We start from the raw sequence: 19,351 nt of genomic DNA, 5'->3' as shown, positions 1-19,351 counted from the left end.
TCACTGCCTCTCCAGCCACCCCTTGCCCACTCCTGGGCAAATGAAAGTGGAGGGGGGACCACACCCATTTTGTCTGATGACAAGTAAATTTTAAGTTTGTGTAGAAATAAAATAAAGTTATCACTGTAAAAAAAAAAACACCCCAGTCATTGGAAAGTACTTGTTATAAATATTTAGGCTTAGCTCGGCCGGTGTGGCTCAGTAGTTGAGCGTTGACCCATGTACCAAGAGGTCATGAGTTTGATTCCCAGTCAGGGCACATGCCCAGGTTGCAGGCTTAATCCCCAGTAGGGGGCGTGCAGGGGTCAGCGGATGGATATTGTTATTCTTATCAATGTTTCTATCTCTCTCCCTCTCCCTTCCTCTATTTCTAAAATCAATTTTAAAATATTGAAAATAATAAAATAAAATATTTAGGCTTAGACAGCCTGGAATAGAAAACAAAGTTGATGTTACCCTCCCCCTCCCCCCCCCCTCGTCCCATCACTCAACTAGCAGAATAAACAGAGATGTGTGACTATGGAGAAGTGTCTGGAGTTTTGTAAAGAAGACAGGAAATGGGTTTAAGAGCTCAGCACTTGCTAACTCATTTTTGCTGCTTTTACTATGGTCCCTGCCTAGGAACCCAGAGTCAGCATCAGAGAACATGTCACTCCAAGTGTGGTTACTCCAACAGGATATATTCAATTGCACAGAAGTGAGACATGCATGACATGGAGTTTCCTTTCTCCGATAACTTCTAGAATAACAGAAAGGCAGGGTTGCAAGGGGCCATAACAATGATCTAATTCAATGAACCCCAAACCTGGCTATGTACAGTCACTTGGGAGGTTTCCAAAAGCCACAGGGTCTTAGACTCCAGCCCAGACCCTAACCCAGAATACCATGGGTTAGTCCCCCCAGGGGTGCTTATGCCGTCAGCTGGCATTACTCCACTAGTCCTGGATGAGACTCTGGGCACCTCTGCTTTCATCCAGGCAGCCAAGTTGCTTTTCCAACTCAGGGATGCCAACTCTCTGCTTCTGGATTATTATTTTTTTAAAATAATGCTCTCCCTCTGAATTTACTTTCCAATTTAGGCTCATAAACTGTGAAAGTTTCAAAAGTTCTCTATCCTATATAATAAAAGCCTAATATGCTAAGTGTCTGGTCATCCATTCAACCAACCAAAGCATAATATGCTAATGATATGCTAAGGCCGCTCAACCGCTCGCTATGATGTGCACTGACCACCAGGGGGCAGACACTCCAACCAGTAATTAGCTTGCTGCTGGGGTCCAGCCGATTAGGAGATCAGGACTGTGGGAGATGGGCCAGACATGCCCTGGAGCCCTCTTGCAGTCCCTCCCGGGCTGGCCAACCTCCCGCGTCCCTCCCCGGCCTTGATTGTGCACTGGTGGGGTTCCTCGGCCTGGCCTGTGCCCTCTCGCAATCCAGGCTGAGGGACCTCCCGCCCCCCCGAGTGCACGAATTTCATGCACTGGGCTTCTACTATAATATATCATATATATATTGATTTCAGAGAGGAAGAGAAAGGGAGAGAGAGAATCATTGGTCAGCTGCTTCCTGCATGCTCCCCACTGGGGATCAAGCCTGCAACCCAGGCATGTGCCCTTGACCAGAATTGAACCCAGGACCCTTCATTTCACAGGCCAACGCTCTGTCCATTAAACCAAACCAGCTAGGGCTCAAAAGTTATTGAGAGCCCAGCTTCCAAAGTGGGAAACTGAGGGCAAAGAGGAATAACATCTTGTGCTTAAGGGCAGAGTTAGTTAGGTCTGCAGCAGGCCTATGCTCAGGTTCTAGGCTCCAACACCTGCTCTCCCTCAAAGCTCTTCCCCCCTCTCCATTATCCTATCTAATAAAGAGGGAATATGCTAATTGACCCTCAAGCCATTGCAAAGATGGCGACGCCTACAGCCAATAAGGAGAGAATGTGCTAATTGACTGCCCCGCCCTCAAAGATGGCAGCACCCACAGCCACAAGATGGCAGCACCCAGTCCCCTCAGCCTCAGCTCTGCGCTCCTGTCTCTGGAGTCCCCCAATCTCCTCAGCCTCCCAGCCACCCAGGGCCACCCAAGGCTCAGGTAACCAGAGCCAGGCCGAGGCTTGCGCTGCTGGCAGTGGCAGCAGCAGAGATGTGATGGGGCATCACCTTCCCCTGATCACCAGGTCGCCTCCCACCCCTGAGGGCTCCGGGACTCTGAGAGGGGGCAGGTTGGGCTGAAGGACCCCCCCTCCAGTGCATGAATTTTCATGCACCGGGCTTCTAGTATATATATATCTCCATCCCAACTTTGGTAATTAACCCAAAGCAACTATGTTCCTGCTATGGCAAAGCTCAAAATAGCACCTGAGTGTTGAACTAGGGACAGGAGGGTGTGGAGAGTCAGAACGTGACCTCTGGGCAGCCTTTGTGAGAAAGAGCAGAAGGAAGTCCTTGGAAGAACGGTGGGGAGAAAGGCACCAGCTCTGCTGGCCGATGCAGCCCCAGCCAGGCCACATGTGGGGGAGAGGAGCACAGACTGACTTCAGCCCCTGCCTAAGGCACCAACCAGTTTGGTTCACCGAGGACACCAGACTTTGTGCACTAAAACCAGGAAATCTGGCAAAGCAGGCCTGTTGGTCACTGTAGGGTTCCCCAGCACCCCTCCACTCCCACCTTCTTGCACAAACGCAGAAGGCTGCCCAGATGGAATTATCAGGAATTCAGACTTGACAGCAATGGCAGATTCCTTTCCCAGGCTAACCGCACGCAGCCCATTCCGGGGTTTCCAGGGGGCGGCACTCGTTCCAGAGCACAGAGTGTTTACCTTCCCCTTTGCCGTAAGAGGAGCTGGCCGTCCAGGACTTGGCCTCCACGTATCCCAGCTCCCGGCAGACGACGTGGGCAGCATGGATGGAGAAGTCATCATCGCACACGGTGCCCCACTGGCCCTGATAGTACACCTCTACCCGCCCCTCACTGTGCTTCCTCTTCTGCCCCGCCAGGCGCAGCTGGATCTTGGCAACATCGGAGGGCACCTGAGGCCGGTGGTACTCGGGAGCGGGCTGCTGGAAGTACTCCGGGTAGTGGTGCCAGCTCTCATACTGCGCCCGGCTCAGCAAGGGGAGGAGGAACAGCACAGCCAGGCAGCTGCCGAGGCAGGGGCCTCCGGGCCTCGCCATGCCTACCCTCTGGCTGGACAGCCTCTCGGAGCGGGGAGGGCAGCGGGTGCTTCGGGCTACAGGCAGGAGCCTCCTAGAAGAGAGGAGAGACGCAGGTTACAGAAATCTCCAGAATCTCCAGGGACTTCCTACTCCTCTGCTTAGTAGTGAAAGCCCTTCACAGTCGAGACTCCAACCTCCTCTCTTCTCCCACCTTTCATTTCAGCCAGAAAGGTCTGTGCACTCCCTCCCCCGCTGCCCACCCACCTTCCCCTATCTCTGAATGGCTTTTTCCCCCACAAGGTTCCTGGCAGAAAATGAAGCAGCCCACAGAGACTTAATTTGAGGAGAGTGTTTTAAAAGACTATTTACAGAGCCAGGAGCAGAGATAATGGTAATACCTGGTCTGGCCATAGGGAGGCGCTGTTGGCCCCCCCAGGCTGGAAGCGCAGGGAGGGCGTGGTCCCCAGAGCTGGTGAGAGGGGCTAAGCTCAGAGGGCCACCTGTTTGGAGCTGGGGCCTTAGTGAAGGGTCTCAGAGCCAACCCACAGCAACCGAGGCAGGGGCAAGAAATACCTGGCCTCACTCTCCTCCTCCTCTCTCCCTTCCCGGCGCCTCCCATGGGGCAAACCCAAGCCCATTGGTGGAGTCTGCATGGGTTGGCCTCCTGGGCACAGGGGATGGTGGGGGGTGGGGAGGAGAGCAGGTGGGAAGGGCTAGCAGGGGGTCTCCAGCTCTCTCTCCCCACCTCTTCCATCTCTCAATCTCCAGGGCCCACTCAAATCCCTCCTTGGGCAACATCCCGCTTCCAAGACAGGCTTAGTATCTAGACATTCTTCTCACCCTGCCCAGGCGTCCCCAAGTAGGTCACAAACTTTTTTTTTTTATAATATATTTTATTGATTTTTTACAGAGAAGAAGGGAGAGGGATAGAGAGTTAGAAACATCGATGAGAGAAACATCCATCAGCTGCCTCCTGCACACCCCCTACTGGGGATGTGCCCGCAACCAACGTACATGCCCTTGACCGGAATCGAACCTGGGACCCTTGAGTCCGCAGGCTGACGCCCTATCCACTGAGCCAAACAGATTAGGGCATGGTCACAAACTTCTTAAGGGCCGGACTTCTCTGGCTCCTCCAGAGTGAAGAGCATAGGTTCATGGACCTGTTTCTTGAATGAGAGGGTAATTTATTCCAGGGCCCAAGCTGCTGGGGAAATTCTACACTGACTCTCAGGAACTCCCATGTAAGGTCCTCCCTCCCTCTGGACCTTAGCTGATCTGGATGGAAGTAGCCTCTTCCAGGTGCTGAGAACACCACCGGGAGGCCTGGAGTCTGTCTCTACTTGCTCCTGGGCAGCTGTTCCCTCTGCGCACACATATGACCCCCTGGGCTCTGCCTTCAGACACCAGCACACGCCCACCGTGCCTCTGGTCGCAGCACGTCTTATACTCTGCACCATGAGACCACCGAGGCCGCGGAGTGAGAAGGTCAGTGGCAAAGCCCCTTGAACAGCTGGACACAGGGCTTGTCCTTGGCTGAACTGTGGCTTCTGCAAGGAGCAGCCTCAGAGTGCAGCCTTCAGGCCCTGGTGACAGCTCATAGACTCTGTCCCCGAGGGGTGCAGGGGCTGAGAGCAGCCTGCTCTCTGCACAGAGGAGAGGCATAAGGTTCTTCGTGGCAAACAGGAAAGAGGCTGAGTGGCCTGTCATCGGGGAAAGGAGGGCTGGACAGCAGAGCGGGGAAGAGCGGATTCTGGAGCCAGATAATCTGAGCTTGAATCCTCATTCTGACCCTTATTAGCTCTACGACCTTGGACAAAACACTTCACTTCTCTGTGCTTCAGTTTCCTGTATGTGAAGTGGGGATGATAATTATATCTAGCTCATAGCATTGTTTTGAAGATTGAATGGATGACATCTAATAAACACTATAGGAGCATCTAACAAAAATTTAAAATTCTCAAGACCATGGTCCTCATACCCAGACAGAGCTTGCCTCCAAGAGTTCCAGCGTAAGGTCATATAACAAGATCATGTTCCTTGGCCCTTTCATAATTCAGAGAGAGGGAAAACTATCTTAAAGGGACTGCAGGTGAGTCTCGTGGAAAAGGAAATGCACTTGGTATATGGGGCCCCCCAAAGCACAACCAGGACCAGGAGGTGGAAACTAAAGGGTGACATAGTACACTTCATTTTAACCAGGTACAGAGGGTAGGCTAATTGTACTCCTCATGGCTCACCACCATCAACGGAGGACCAGGTAACTCAGAGCTGCCCAGGAGGGATGATGTCACTGGCGAGAGGCAGTTTCACAACTGTTGGCATGGCCTGTCAGGGCCCCACCCCATGGCGGGTGCTGGTGCGGAGATGACAGCGCTGAGAGGACAGTGAGGACTGAGGACTGTGGAAGGCTCAGTTTCACTGAACACCCAGCCATCCTTCTCCCATGACTCACAAACAAGGCCAGAGGCAGAGGGTTGTAGGGTCCTGTGATAGCTCTCCCCCACCCCCAGATCAAAGCTTGGCCCTGAAGGAAGGCATCCTCGCCTCCCCTGCCCTGGCCACACTTCGTGGCCATCAGAGCACGTTTGCATGCAGGAGCTCATCTACCCTCACTAGAGGCTGAGGCGCGAGTGGAGGAGGCAGAGATTATGATTCTTATTTCACAAAAGAGAAAATTCGGAAGCAGAGAAGGCTAAGGGCTTCACCAGAGTTGCACCATGACTGCAGGCAGAGCCAGAACTCGTCACTCCCAAGCTACCAAAACGTCAACAACTCACCATCACATATAAAAAATGCCCAAACTCCACCCTGGCTGTTGTTGCTCAGTGGTTACAGCATCAGCCCTACACACTGAAGGATCTCGGGTTCGGTTCCCGGTCAAGAGCATGTACCTTGATTGCAGGGTTTGATCCCCAGCCCCAGTTAGGACATGAGTGGGAGGCAACCAATCAATGTGTCTCTCTCTCCTCTCTCTCTCTCTCTCATCTCCCTTCCTCCCTTTCTCCCTCTACTCTCTCTAAAAAAAATCTATGGAAAAAAATATCCTTGGGTGAAGATTAACAAAAATAAATAAAAAAATTGCTTCTACAATGTCCAAATTCCGTCTGGGACATAGACACCTTTCAATCTGGCATGGATCTACATTTCCTCGCTTCAGTTCCAACTACGCTTCTCTCCCTGCCCCCACTCAGCCCTTCCCATGTCACCTATCCCATCAGATCAGCCTGTATTTGGTTTCAGTTGTTCCACCTCCTAGAGCAGCAGTTCTCAACCTGTGGGTCACTAGCAGGGTCACCTCAGACCATCGGAAAACACAGATATTTACATTTCGATTCATAACAGTAGCAAAATTATAGTTATGAAGTAGCAATGAAAATAATTTTATGGTTGGGGGGTCACCACAACATGAGGAACTATATTAAAGGGTCGCGGTATTAGGAAGGTGAAGCGATGGGTCTCCTTTCCCATCCCTTCCCTTTCCTCCAAATAGCCATGAGCCCTCCCAATCTTCAAGGAAACCTTCCCAGATTCTAATGAATGTCTTCTCCGGTTCCCTTAAAAATAGCATTTTGCTTGTGCTTCATACTGTTGTCATGCCAGGCTCTACCAAACCCACAGCCCCAACGGGCAAAAGCCATCACTGTGTCATTTGCACACAGCTCCTCATGTTTCTGGCTTCAGCAGACCAGCTTGTGATTAGATAGACTGGATAAGAACACCTGGAATAGGCAGATGAAGTTCTGAAGGCATGTATTTGAAGACACTGGAACCCTATAGAGGCAGCAAGAGTCAAGAATCCCGAGAGATAGGACGTGCACTGAGGTGAGCCTCGCACCTATGTCTGCTTTTCCCCTCCAGGCATTAGCCAGTTCCCCAGGCATTGGCCAAGAGGCTGAGAAGCTTGCTTTGGGCAGCCTCCCAGAACAAAAACAGGAGTTCAGAGCCTTCTAACAGGAGGTGGGGCTCTGTTAATTAGGCCCGGGCTGGAGTGGAAGGGGCCCAAGTTAGAGCACAGAGCTGTGCTCTATTGTTAGAAAGCTCTGGCATCTACATACTTGGAATTCCCCAGGAGAGGAGAGAGAGCATGTAGGAAAGAACTGTTTAAAGAGATAACAGCCAAGAATTATTTAAAATTGATGACAGATTATCAGCCCAAGCAGTATAGCTTACATAGAAACCGCATCTGAGCACATCAAAACCCAGCTGCAGAAAATCCAAGGCAGAAAACCTTAAAGCACCCACAGTATAAAAGGAGCATTAGCTTCAAAGGAGCAGCAGAAGACCAACAGCTGAACTCTTAACGGAAAACAAGGAGTGGAGGAAGGCAATGGCATGGCATTTTCAAACGGAAGAAAACAATAGCAGTCAACCTAGAATTCTGGAACTGCTGGAGAGAATGAAGGTAAAACAAGGACATTGCAGACAAACAAAAACGGGGAGAATTTGTTATCAGAGGATCCATAAAATGTTATTAGTAAAAAAAAGTTCTTCAGGCCAAAGGAAAACTGATCCGAGATGTGAGTATGGAGGAGCAGGAGGAATGAGGGTATAGGAGGGGCAGCTATATAGGTAAATCTAAGAGGATCAACCTTGTAAAAACAATAAAATGACTCGTGGGGTTTAAAATATGGGGTGGGCACAGGTAGGTGTACAGTTATAATACAAATAAGTAATACAACAATTAATAAATAATAATACAAGAATAAACTGTTTTGCATACCCACAACTGTAAAGCTCATTTTGCCCAGCCCTGTCTATGCATCATTAAAAGCATAGGAACAACAGCACAAAAGGTAGGAGGGGGTTCAATGAACCACGTTTCAAGGTTCTTGCATTGTCTGGAAGTGGTAAAAGTACTATTTTCTATTAGACTTTGCAAAGTCTAATAGGTGCATGTTGTAATCATCATAAGAGTAATAGCAAAGTAGCATGAACAGGGTAATAAGGGAGGGGGTGATGGAATTATAAAAAAACTAGAGGCCCGATGTACGAAATCCGTGCATGGGGGTGGGAGGGTATGGGGGTGGGGTTCCTCAGCCCGGACTGCACCCTCTCGCAATCCGGGACCCCTCAGGGGATGTCTAACTGCCAGTTTAGGCCTGATCCTGAAATACGGGACCACTGGCTCCTAACCACTCTTCTTCCTTCCTGCCTGCCTTCCTTCCTGCCTGCCTGATCACCCCTAACTGCCTCTGCCTCAGCCTCTGCCTTGGCCCCTGCTGCTGTGGCTTTATCTGGAAGGATGTCCGGAATGACGTTCGGAAGGTCGTTTGGCTGTCCGGTCTAATTAGCATATTATGCTTTTATTATTATAGATACTGAGTAATCCAAATTAAAGTAGAGGAAAAAATAACACAAAATAGTTGTCACAATAAAAAAAATAGTAAGATGGTGGATTTAAACCCAAATATATCAAGAATGACATCAGATGATTTAACAAAACAATATTACTTTATATTTTTTTCAGAAGACACAGAGGTTTACCGTAAAGGGATGGAAAAAGATATTCAATGCACACAAACACTGGTACGAAGTCAGATAAAGTCACTTTCAGACAAGAAACATTGCTGTAGGCAAAAAGGGACAGATTATGATGACGCAAGAGCCAACCTGCCAAGAAGACATAGACTCAATAGAATAAAATAAATATTGACAGATTTAACAGGAAAAAATTGAGAAGTCTGTCATCATAGTGGGAGGTTCTACACACCTCTGTCAGGAACTGAAGAAGCAGGCAAACAGATCCTTGCCCTGAAGATGTGAAGGACATGATTAACAAACGCGACTAACTGACAAGGTTTTATCAACCGTATTCAACGACTACAGAAGACAGGTTCGCTTCAAGTTCACATGCAAAATTAACCCAAAGGGACCCTAAGTTGGGTCATAAAGCAAGATTCACCACATTTAATGAAATCACAGCGAATGTATTGCCTGACTATAGTAGAATTAAGCTGTAAACCAATAATAAGAGAATAGCTAGAAAATCTACAAATATTTGCAAATGCGATAAAAGGGAAAAATAAACTATTAGGGCATTCATCCACTTAATAAACACCATTATTAGCCCCAGGAGGGTAAGGAGGCATAGAAGGGGGTCAGCGAGTTGCCTGAGGTTGCACCGATGGTAAGGGGCAAGCCAGGATGTGGACGAGGGCAGCAGGCTGACCTGGGCTGTGTCCTTAGCCACTGTGCTTACTGCCCCAGACAGCTTCCCCGCAGGCCAGCCCGTGCCTGCTACCTCCCACGGTCCCCCTCACACCAGAGCTACAGAGGCTTCCAGGCCACCTATTCTTATCTCAAAAAGAAATGGGGGGGGGGGGGAGTGTTCCTTCATTTAAAAAAAAGAAATCTTAATCTCTGGATGTGCATATCTATAAACTGCTCCACCCATCATCTTGGAATCTCTAATCTGTGGGAATGGCCAGTGTTCAACTCCTAAATCTTTCTAGAAAAGTGCTCCTGAAATGTTTGCTTCTTTTGTAGGGCTTTCTCCGCCTCCTTGCTCTGGGGAATTGTAAATGATTGCACCCAGCTGCTTCTCTCCTCTTTTAAAAATAACTTTTATGGGGTTTTGTTGTTGTTGCTTCTTATTGCCAAAGTTATACGAGCTGGTGATAAAAATGTGGGCAATGCCGTAAGTAAAAGAAAGAAAATCATTTGCAGCACCACTGTCAGAGGTAACTGTTAATACCACTGTATACCCCTTACGGCCCTTTTCTGAACATAAATATTGGCTTTTCAAAATTGGAATAATCAAATATCACATGATCTCACTTATATGTGGAATCTAAGGAACAAAATAAATTGATGAACAAGATAGGACCAGTGACCTGGGAGTGTGAAACAGACTAACAGAGCTCAGAGAGAGGGCGGGAAGAGATAAACCAAAGAATTTATAAGCCCATGGACACAGACAATAGACAGGTGAAGGCCTGGGGTCGGGTGGGAGATGGGTGGAGGCAGAGCAGAGGGGGAAAAGAGGGGAAATCTGTAAAACTTTCAACAATAAAATAAAATTTTAAAAAAACTGGAATCATCTACATAGTGCTTTGGTAAACTGCTCTTCACATTTCACAGTATATTGCAAACATTACGCCTCATTGTCTCTTATTTTATGAAACTTTTATTACATAGTATTCAATCTTTTTTTAAAATATATTTTTTATTGATTTCAGAGAGAAAGGGAGAGACAGAGAGAGATAGAAACATCAATGATGAGAGAGAATCATTGATTGGCTGCCTCCTGCATGCCCCCTACTGGGGATCAAGCCCGCAACCCAGGCATGTGCCCTTCAGTCCACAGGCCAACGCTCTATTCACTGAGCCAAACCATCTAGGGCCTCAATATTCCATCTTATAATGTAGCAGTGGGAATTGTAACCCACCCCACCATTCATTTGACATTGTTCCTGTAGATGCTGACTCTGACTAATAGGTAGCTTGTAGCATCTCTATATATAAAAGCCTAAGTGTCAGTTATGACCAGTTGATCAAATGACCAGTCGACCAGTCACTATGACACACACTCAACGCAGGAGACAAAAACACTGTCTCCTGGTGGTCAGTGTGCTCCCACAGCCAACCTCCCTCAGCCGGCCAACCTCCCACGGTCCCTTCCCCAGGCCGGCTGGCCCCGAGGGGCCCCGGTCACCGGCCAGGCCAAGGGACCCCACCGTGCACGAATTCGTGCATGAGTCCTCTAGTGTTTGTATAAGAATCCTAGGAACTAACTTCAGAAGATAAAGACTCCGACCTGCAGTTTATCCCAGTTCTGGGAAATTTGCTGACCTTCAAACACAGAACCAGGATGATGAAGGCCAAGATGATGCACAACAGACCTTCTCTTGACCGGTTTCCAGGTCCTTATGGGAATGACTGTCTGGCCTGCACGTAGAGAACTTTTCTACCCCCTCCCCTTGATCTCTTTGTTCTGACTTGCCTCCCCCTCCTTATTAAAACCTCTGCCTGCACTGGGATGGGGAGATGGGCTTTGTGACAAGGGTCCCGCTCTGTGTAACGAGATTGGTTTTTGTGGCGGCAGGCAACAGAACTTGGGTTTCGGTTATAATAATCTTATCACTTTTTTTTCTTAATTTTTAATTTATTGATTGACTTAAGAGAGAGAGAGAGACATCTAATTGTTGTACCACTTATTCATGTGTTCATTGGTTGATTCTAGTATGTGTCTGGACCAGGGATTGAACCCACAACCTTGGAGTATCAGGACGACGCTCTAACCAACTGAGCTACCTGGCCAGGGCTATCATTATTATATATAATAATAGACAAATATGCAAATTGACCATACCTCTGACACACCCACAAGCCACGCCCACAAGCCACGCCCACCATCCAATCAGAGCAAGCATGCAAATTAACCCAAACCAAGATGGCTACAGCCACAGAGAGCAAGGTTCCCTAGGTAACAGAGGAAGCCAAGCTTTCTGCCAGCCATTGCAGGCCTAAGCCTCCACTCAAGCTACAAAGTTTCAATTATAGAAGGTAAACAAATTCAAACAAATGGCGGCAGAATGGAGCTTGAGAGAGCAGGCCAGGGTTGCCGCTGGCAACAGGGGAAGCAAAGCTTTCCACACACCCTGGCCAGGCCCACCCGCTTAAGGCAACAAAGTTTCAATTTATAACCCCAACACAAATGGCTTCGGGCCTCGGAGGGAGCCCCAGGCTTGGCTCTGCTCCAGGCTACAAAGTTTCAATTGTAGAAGGAAAATAAATTCCAGATACCAGGGCCTCCGCTTGCGTTGCCAGGGGGCGTGGCCGGCCTGCAAACCACCACAGGCCCCTCACTCAGGCCGCCCCACGCCCCAAGAGTACCCCACCCTGATCAGGGACACCCTTCAGGGCAAACCAGCTGGCCCCCACCCCTGTACCAGGCCTCTATCCTATCTAATAAAAGAGTACTATGCAGATTGATCATCACTGCAACACACAATATAGCTGCCCCCATGTGGTCAAAGATCCTGCCCCCATGTGGACACAAGATCGCCACCACAAGATGGCCAGCAGGAGAGGGCAGTTGGGAGGCACCTGGCCTGCAAGGGAGGGCAGTTGAGAGGGACCAAGCCTGCAAGGGAGGGCAGTTGGAGGTGATCAACCCTGCAGGAGAGGGCAGTTAGGGGTGACCAAGCCGGCAGAGGAAGGAAGTTGGGGGCAAACAGGCTGGCAGCAGAGTGGTTAGGGGGTGATCAGGCTGGCAGGCAGAAGCGGTTAGGGGCAATCAGGAAGGCAGGCAGGCAAGCAGTTGGGAGCCAGAAGTCCTGGATTGTGAGAGGGATGTCCGACTGCCCGTTTAGGGATCCCAGGGATCGGGCCTAAATGGGCAGTCGGACATCCCTTGAGGGGTCCCAGATTGGAGAGGGTACAGGCTAGGCTGAGGGACAACCCCCCTCCGTGCACGAATTTTATGCACCGGGCCTCTAGTATATATATATATATATATATATATATATATATATATATATATATATATATTACTGCTATAAAGATAGTTGAAATTAATATCTTTGTCTCTAAACTGTCCATCATTTTGGAATAAATTCCTAATAATAAAATTGCTGGGTCAAAGGGCTGGTAAAAAGTGAACACTTTTGTATATTAACTGCCCTTCAGAAAGACTGTGCCAATATTCATGTCAACGGCAGGATGTAGGTTTCCCACATCCTCAAACATTCCAGCTATGACCATGTTTTCAAACTTTCTCTCACCTGATAAGCAGAAAAAGGTATCTTATGACCAGCATTTCTTTTGTTGCTAGTGAGGTTGAGTCTCCCTGCCCCCTCCCCCCTGCTTATTGGTCACTTATATTGCTTTTTTAGGAAATTACCTCTTCATGTTTTTTATCCCTTTTTCTATTAAATATTCATCTTTCCCTTGCTCTAGCTGGTTTGGCTCAGTGGATAGAGGGTTGGCCTGTGGACTGAAGGGTTCCAGGTTTGATTCTGTCAGGGCACATGCCCAGGTTGAGGGCTCAATCCCCAGTGGGGTGTGCAGGAGGTAGCCGATCAATGATTCTCTCTCATCATTGATGTTTCTATCTCTCTCTCTCTCTCTCTCTCTCTCCCTTCCTCTCTGAAATCAATAAAACTATATATATTTTAAAAAAACTGAACATTTAAAAAACAAAACAAACAAAATGTTCATCTTTCCCTTAATGCTTTGTCAAAATTCATTTTCATGGGCATCCATGCAGCCCTCAGGAGCGAAAAAACCGCCAGGTAGAAGCCAACGTCCAAAGCAGAGCTTGGGTAGGTGGAGTGCCGGGCCACCCCTTCAACAAGGCTTCATTCTACCATAACCCACTGCAGGCCCGAGGCCTTGCCCGCTCCCCTGGTGGGCACCTGCCAACCAGGATAGGTCAGGCTGTTTCCTGGTTGCGGTTCTGAGCTTGAGCTCAGGTACAGCCCCTCCTCCATCCCAGACCCTCACTGCAGGGGGTGAGGGGCCTCTAGGGAACCCGCTCAGGGTGGTCCCACTGCTGCAGCTCAGCTGGTTCACCTGGGCATTGGCAGCCAACCTCCCTCGGCCAATCTCCCTCGGCCGGCCAACCTCCCACGGTCCCGCCTGCCACCCAGATGATGCATTTAGACCTGAGCCTTGGCTGGAGGTGCAGAGGAGGCAGGTGGTGCAAGGTCAGGTCCAACTGCAGAGGGCGGCACCGGGACGGACTCTGCAGTCCATAGGAGCTTGAGCCCGGGGGGTCCTGTGGCTGGGGGGCAGCCGCATACGTGAGCCTGCGGGGCGCAGGTATGGCCTACCAGGGTCCCGGGGCGGGAACTGCCTACAGGCTCTGCGCCTGGCTTTTCCCACCAGCCCGCAGCAGCTGTGCTGGAGCCACGCCCAGGTGGGCGCCTGCCAACCAGGCTGGGTCAGGCTGTTTCCTTGTGGCTGAAGAAGTCCTCTCTCTGCTAAAGTTGCAGGGGTGCTCTGGGCCCTTGCTTAGCACAGGTCAGGCGCTTGTTAAAAATGGGTTGGACAGACTGATGTTGCCAAAGGGGAGAGAAGAGGGAGGCAGGGCGAAAAAGGTGAAGGGATTAAGAAGTACAAATTGGTAGTTATGGTATAGTTATGGGGATGTAAAGTATAGCATAGAGAATATAGTCAATAATCCTATATAATAAAGAGGTAATATGCAAAATGACTGTCACACCCTCACAAGATGGCTGCCTATGACCAGGCCGGCAGGGGGGTTAGTGAGGGACGACCAAACGACTGAACAGCAGGCTGTGTGGGGTGACCAGGCTGGCGGGGGGCCGTGAGGGATGACCAGGCCAGCAAGGGGGGCAGTTAGGGGCAATCAGGCCGGCACTCAGAGGCAGTGAGGGGCAATCAGGCCAGCAAGCGGGGGCAGTTTCAATTTCAAATAAAAAACAAACAAACCACAGAATTACACTATGTCTTGAATCATAAACAAATATGGTAAATTCATTCTCCTTTGACCCTTCGGAACATTTGATGACATTTGGATTGATGGACGACAATCCTCCTCCTCACACCTGCTCTTCCTCTTCACTCAGAGAGTTGTATTTCTCTAAAGACATCAAAAAGCCCGATGGAGCCCTTAGCCAGGTGGCTTAGCTGGTTGGAGTGTCATTCCCTACACCAGAAAGTGGTGGGTTCGATTCCTAGTCAGGGTACATACCTAGGTTGTGTGTTTGATCCCCAGTTGGGGCATGTATGGGAGGCAACCAATTGGTGTTTCCCTCCTCGCTCTCTAAAATCAACAAAAACATATCCTCGGGTAAGGATTAAAAAAAAAAAAAAGCCTGGTGGAAACATCTATCAGATTCTATCTGATTGATACACAGTTGGGAGAGTTTTTAAATAGGAAGATCTCTTCTCAACCTTCACCTTTGAAAATATCCAAGGTCACTGGCAACCCAGGAAGAGCCTGCACCAGTGAGATTGCACTACCACCACCATGGAAACTCCAGGGCCACCCTCTACCTGACCACAGCCAGCATCTCTGCAGCTCAGGTCTCACCAGCCCCCTCCAGGCAGCAGAGGACTGTCCACAAGAGGAAGCCCACCTTGGAAAGGATTCTGTGAAAACCTCGCCCACGTGACGTCTAGGAACTATGGAGCAGATGGTTTTAATTACTCACACAGTGTAGCTCGCGAGAGGATTCAAGGCAAGATGCCCAAGGACCGCAGCCTTTGACTGACACAAATAAGAGCCAGCACATGCCAGAGGAGTGTGGGTAGGGCTCAGCAGAAAGTGGTAAATGATCTGTCCCAGTATGTTTCCAGGGGACTCTTGACGGAGCAGTTGAAGACATTCTTACATTCAATTCAATCCATTGAGGATACAACGTTCACACGGTTGATGCTAGTATAAACTTGCTGACAGAGACACTTGGCCCTCAGGGGGTGTCTGGAACAGCTAGGGATAGAATTCCTGCATATCACTGGGACTCAAGGTCCCAAGCATTCCTGACAAATAGCAGCCAGAATCAGCTCCTTGCATGCAGCGACTCATCCAGCCGGCCTGCACATTCTTCTCCACAAGGAAGGGGCTGGACAGGGGGCCCCCTCTCTGCTGCCAGTAAGCAACATGGACCACCGGCTTAGAGTCACACAGAAGTGGGTTCAAATCCCGTTTCTTCTACTTATTAGCTCTGTGACCTCAGGCACGCTCAGATTTTCGAAGCCTCAGTATTTTATAAAACGGAAATATGTACTTAAAAGCAAAAATTTTAAGGGAAAACAAGAAACACCTATTTTTCAGTACTATTTTTTTTTTTTTTAAATCGCCCTAGCCGATTTGGCTCAGTTGATAGAGCATCGGCCTGTGGACTGAAGAGTCCTGGGTTTGATTCTGATCAAGGGTACATGCCCAGGATGCGGGCTCAATCCTCAGTATGGGGCATGCAGGAGGCAGCCAATCAATGATTCTCTCTCATCATTGATGTTTCTATCTCTATCTCCCTCTCCCTTCTCACTCTGAAATCAATATATATATGTAAATATATATATATTATATATATATATAATATATATATCTCAAAGATTATATTTCTTAAATTCCTGACCCATAGTAGGTGGTCAAAAGATATCGGATAAGGCCTAGCCAATTTTGCTTAGTGGTTAGGATGTCCACCCAAGAACTGAAGGGTCACACAATTCTGGTCAAGGGCACATACCTCCTCGGCTGCAGGCTCGATCCCCGACCCCAGTCGGGGTGTATGCAGGAGGCAACCGGTCGATGTGTCTGTCTCACATCCATGTTTCCCTCTCCCTATCTCTCCCCTTCCCTTCTACTCTCTCTAAATGGAAAAAATATATCCTCAGGTGAGGATTAAAAATATATATATGACATTTTGGTTCAAACAGGCACTGCTTGCTAGAATTGGGTCAGCAAGCAGTGGCAAGTGCCAACTACAAGATGCTAAGCCGCATTACGCAATTGGTCATGTTTAATTTCTTTTCTTCCGACTTCTCCAAGTGTCATTTGGGGAACTGGGAACTCCCACGAATGAGCTCAGGTAGTTCCCTCCTGGATCCATCTCTTGCAACCATGTATTTGAAAACTAGAAATAAACATTTGCCCTAAAGAATACACAATATTGGAGAAAGCTTAATTACTTAAATAAAAAGGTGTCTTCACTTGTGCTATATAAACGAGGCAGGTGCTGAGTTCAATGGGAGGGTGGGCTCCAGGGAGTCTGCAGTGTCTGCAAATAAGACTTTCAAGCAGGACGTAAGCCAACCTGTGCTTCCTGGTCTTGTGAGGAGTTGAGGCTGAGGGTATGGCCAGAGGGGGAGAAAGAGGTTCGAAACCTGGATCTTGCTCAAGTTTCTCAGTTGATCCTGAACAGTGTTATTACTTCAATTGCTTGATAAACATCACTTATTGAAAGACATCTTTAGTTTTAAAGCATATGTCACCCAAGGAACTTCCTAGTACATTATGAAAACAATGATTTCTATGATTCCGAGAGTGGCATTGTAATGATAATGAATGAACATTTGAAAATCCTTTACTTAATTTTGACCCAACCAGGTTCCAAAAGGAAAAAGAGAAAACGTAAAATGGGAATTTCCAGGGTCCTTTTCTTAGGTTGCTGGTTTGACAGCTGAATCATTCCACCTCAGAAAGAATGTGAAAGGCCTGCTCCCCCAAACATCTCTGAGCCTCAAGATATCCCTGGGGCTACTCCAATGTTTTTCTTCCCCGCTCCTCCAAAGCAATCCCATTTGAATCACTTCATCATCCACCTGAAGAAGGCATTCTGTGCTGTAGAACTTGCCTGCCTAGCAATATTTTCTGAAAGTCAAGTGGCTATTGACTTCAGCAGCACATTCTTACACAATATCACAGGCTGTGGCCTCTTACCACTGACATCTTACTTTGTGGCCCAATCAAAGAATGCCCAATGTGACCAACCCAGATAAGGGGGGAAAACACGTAAAATTTGTGCGCTGCTGTGCATAGTGCATTTCATACATTAAGCAAAAAGCACTGTTCGTACACAAGCTGATTCTCTAAACTGTCCCCCATCCCTACACCCACGAACATGACTATCTACGGCATAGGACCCTCCTAAAGCAGGCCTCACTCTGGCTCCAGCTTTGCATGACAGCTCTGTTGCTTCTGAGGTCCCTGGTGGGGGAAATGATTCATTCCTCCCATCATTTGCTCCACACCATGTGCTCTGGGGCTCCCAGTAACTGGCTTGCCTAAACCAGATGGGATGCATCCCATAAACAACCATGCCACGCCCCAGCTAGGAGCAGTGGCCATGTACTCAACAGTGAAGTGTGGGGCTCAGCTGAATTCTTTCACCCAGATGGAACAGTCAATTCAACGTCTCTGCCAGATGCAGGCATTCAGATCTGGGGTCAGGGGGGTGTGGTGGGAGTTGTCTCCTCCATCCCCCACAGGCCTCCAGGGACCCTTGCTCAACCAGCAGCAGTGATGAATGGCTCTCATTCAGGGCCCAGAGTGCACTGCAGAGGGGCTACCCCAGCTGTGGTCTGGGTGCTGCTCTGACCCCACGTGGAACACATTCCTTTGTGGAGGAGGGCTGTTTGGGGTGAATGGGGTGTGCTCAGAGGATGAAGGAAGTGACTGGCAGACAACGGGGCCCTTCTGAACCACATCAGACAAGATCACCGACTTTCACATCATGCTTGGCCAGGGCTGGTCCATGGGGCTCCTGGCCAAAGATTTCACCTCAGTCCCATCTCTTTCTGGCCACAGAGCATGAATGTTCAGGACACAATTTAACGGTGAGAAGGTAGGCATGCAACGCTGAATTTTTTTTCAGCCTCCAGAAAGAGGCCTTTGTGAGGAATAATTTGTTATGACTGATGAGGGTTCCCCACAATCCACCTCTAGCTCTGGGTGGAATCTCATTTTGACCAGGCTGTTTCCTGGCGAGGCTGAGGATACAATTTTAAACACTTTGAAATGTGCCTGCTGGCGACACTCAAATTGGATCAGGAAGAGAGCCAAATATACACTGTCTGTAAGAACAAATCTTATCTCTACAGCACACAGCCCATAGAGAAGGGGCAGGGAAAACCCAAAATCAGTGCTGCTGCTTAAAGGTGATACTACTATATGCCCTGGCCCGGTAGCTCCACTGGTCACAGCATCATTCCGATACACCAAGGTTGTGGGTTTGATTCCTGGTCAGGGCACTTACAAGAATCAACCAATGGCCCTAACCGGTTTGGCTCAGTGAATAGAGCGTCGGCCTGTGGAATGAAGGGTTCCAGGTTCGATTCCAGTCAAGGGCATGTACCTTGGTTGTGGGCACATCCCCAGTAGGGGGTGTGTAGGAGGCAGCTGATCGATGTTTCTAACTCTATCCCTCTCCCTTCCTCTCTGTATAAAATCAATAAAATGTATTTTCAATTAAAAAAAAGAATCAACCAATGAATGCATATGTGAGTATAATAACAAATCAATGTTCCTCTCTCTCTCTCAAATCAATAATATAAAATAAATTTTAAAGGCGTTTTATGGTTTAAACCTGAGCATCTCAGTCCATATTCCTATGCGTGAAGCCTTAGTGTCACTACCAAAGTTGAAATCCCTACAACTGTGTCTCCTACAGTGATTTAATGCTAAAAACTATTGCTTCCTGAGGCAGAAGAGGAAAGAAAGGAGGGTTCAGCAATGGCTCTTTCTCAGCACCTATACAACTCACATGACCCTGGGGTTGAGCCTCA

The 19,351-nt window shown here is 48.6% G+C and overlaps 1 protein-coding gene across 2 annotated transcripts in view; it reads right to left on the bottom strand.

Annotated features, from left to right (window-relative positions):
* The window catches only part of LOXL2 (lysyl oxidase like 2), a 100,579-nt gene that overhangs the window by 62,042 nt on the left and 19,186 nt on the right, over positions 1-19,351 (bottom strand). For both annotated transcript variants that reach the window (XM_008151472.3, XM_028160608.2), the window contains exon 2: positions 2,815-3,242. In XM_008151472.3, the coding sequence (XP_008149694.2) occupies positions 2,815-3,169 (355 nt within the window). In that variant the 5' untranslated portion in view covers positions 3,170-3,242. The remainder of the gene's footprint in view (positions 1-2,814; positions 3,243-19,351) is intronic.

The sequence above is a fragment of the Eptesicus fuscus genome, chromosome 6, assembly GCF_027574615.1.
Source record: "Eptesicus fuscus isolate TK198812 chromosome 6, DD_ASM_mEF_20220401, whole genome shotgun sequence".
NCBI lineage: Eukaryota > Metazoa > Chordata > Mammalia > Chiroptera > Vespertilionidae > Eptesicus > Eptesicus fuscus.
The sequence above is the reverse complement of the archived record's forward strand: the minus strand, read 5'-3'. Positions and strand labels throughout refer to the sequence as shown.